Genomic DNA, 936 nt, shown 5'->3' with positions numbered 1-936 from the left:
TCCCTCTGACTCTGTATCCCTCTGACTCTGTATCCCTCTGACTCTCCATCTTGATGATTCCCCATCTCCCTGACTTTTCACATCTGTCTCTCTCCACCTTTCACTCTTCTCCCCATATGTCCTCCATCTCTACCTTCTATTCAGATGTATCAAGAACCTTTCTTTCTCTTCCCCCACCCAGGGTGATTCAGGGGGCCCACTGGTTTGCAACGGCAAACTCTATGGCATCATCTCATGGGGAGATTTTCCATGTGGGCAGCCCAATCGACCTGGTGTCTACACACGAGTCTCAAAATATCTGCGTTGGATCTGGGAGACAATCAGAAACACTCCAAAGCAGAGAGAGACAAGGGGCAGACAATAAAACTGGGTTAATTTGCCTGCCTCCTTCCCCTACTGTGCCTATCTCACTGTGTGCTCCTCCCTTCTCTGTCCCCTGTGCCCTAAGTGTCACTTTGAAACCATGCACTCACATTCGCTGCCAGCCACACCCCCTCTACTAGCCTTGAAATGCTTCAGTAGCTAGAGTACCCCAACCCAAATGCCAGCCAAGTCCACAGCTACATCGTCACGTTACCATAAACTGAAGTTGATGCCTGCACAGCCCAACTCTGTTTATCCTCTTCAGGCCCTCATGAACTCATCTCAGTAGCGTTCGTAGATAGACCTTCCCTGACAGCTTCTTGGAACCCTCAAAATATTTACCCCATGACAACACTGTATGTTTTATATTCAAGAAGGTTCTAGATTCCTTGCATTCTGAAAATCTCTCTTGTCCAGAATCCTCTGCCCTGACCACATCCTATACTCTTCAAGATGACTCATCACAGCTACTCTAGACCCTCTTCATAACTCATTCCTGCTCCGACATCCCCACACAAACTACATCCCACATTCTATTCCTGCTCCGACATCCGACACAAACTACATCCCACA

At 48.1% G+C, this 936-nt stretch overlaps 1 protein-coding gene across 1 annotated transcript in view; it reads left to right on the top strand.

Annotated features, from left to right (window-relative positions):
- The window catches only part of Klk13 (kallikrein related peptidase 13), a 10499-nt gene extending 9577 nt beyond the window's left edge, over nucleotides 1-922 (top strand). Inside the window, exon 5 of the mRNA XM_026789072.1 lies at nucleotides 182-922. Coding sequence (XP_026644873.1) covers nucleotides 182-364 — 183 coding nt within the window. The 3' untranslated portion in view covers nucleotides 365-922. The remainder of the gene's footprint in view (nucleotides 1-181) is intronic.
- The last annotated feature ends 14 nt before the right edge of the window (nucleotides 923-936 follow it).

The sequence above is a fragment of the Microtus ochrogaster genome, unplaced genomic scaffold (genome assembly GCF_000317375.1).
Source record: "Microtus ochrogaster isolate Prairie Vole_2 unplaced genomic scaffold, MicOch1.0 UNK14, whole genome shotgun sequence".
Taxonomy (NCBI): Eukaryota; Metazoa; Chordata; class Mammalia; order Rodentia; family Cricetidae; genus Microtus; species Microtus ochrogaster.
The sequence above is the reverse complement of the archived record's forward strand: the minus strand, read 5'-3'. Positions and strand labels throughout refer to the sequence as shown.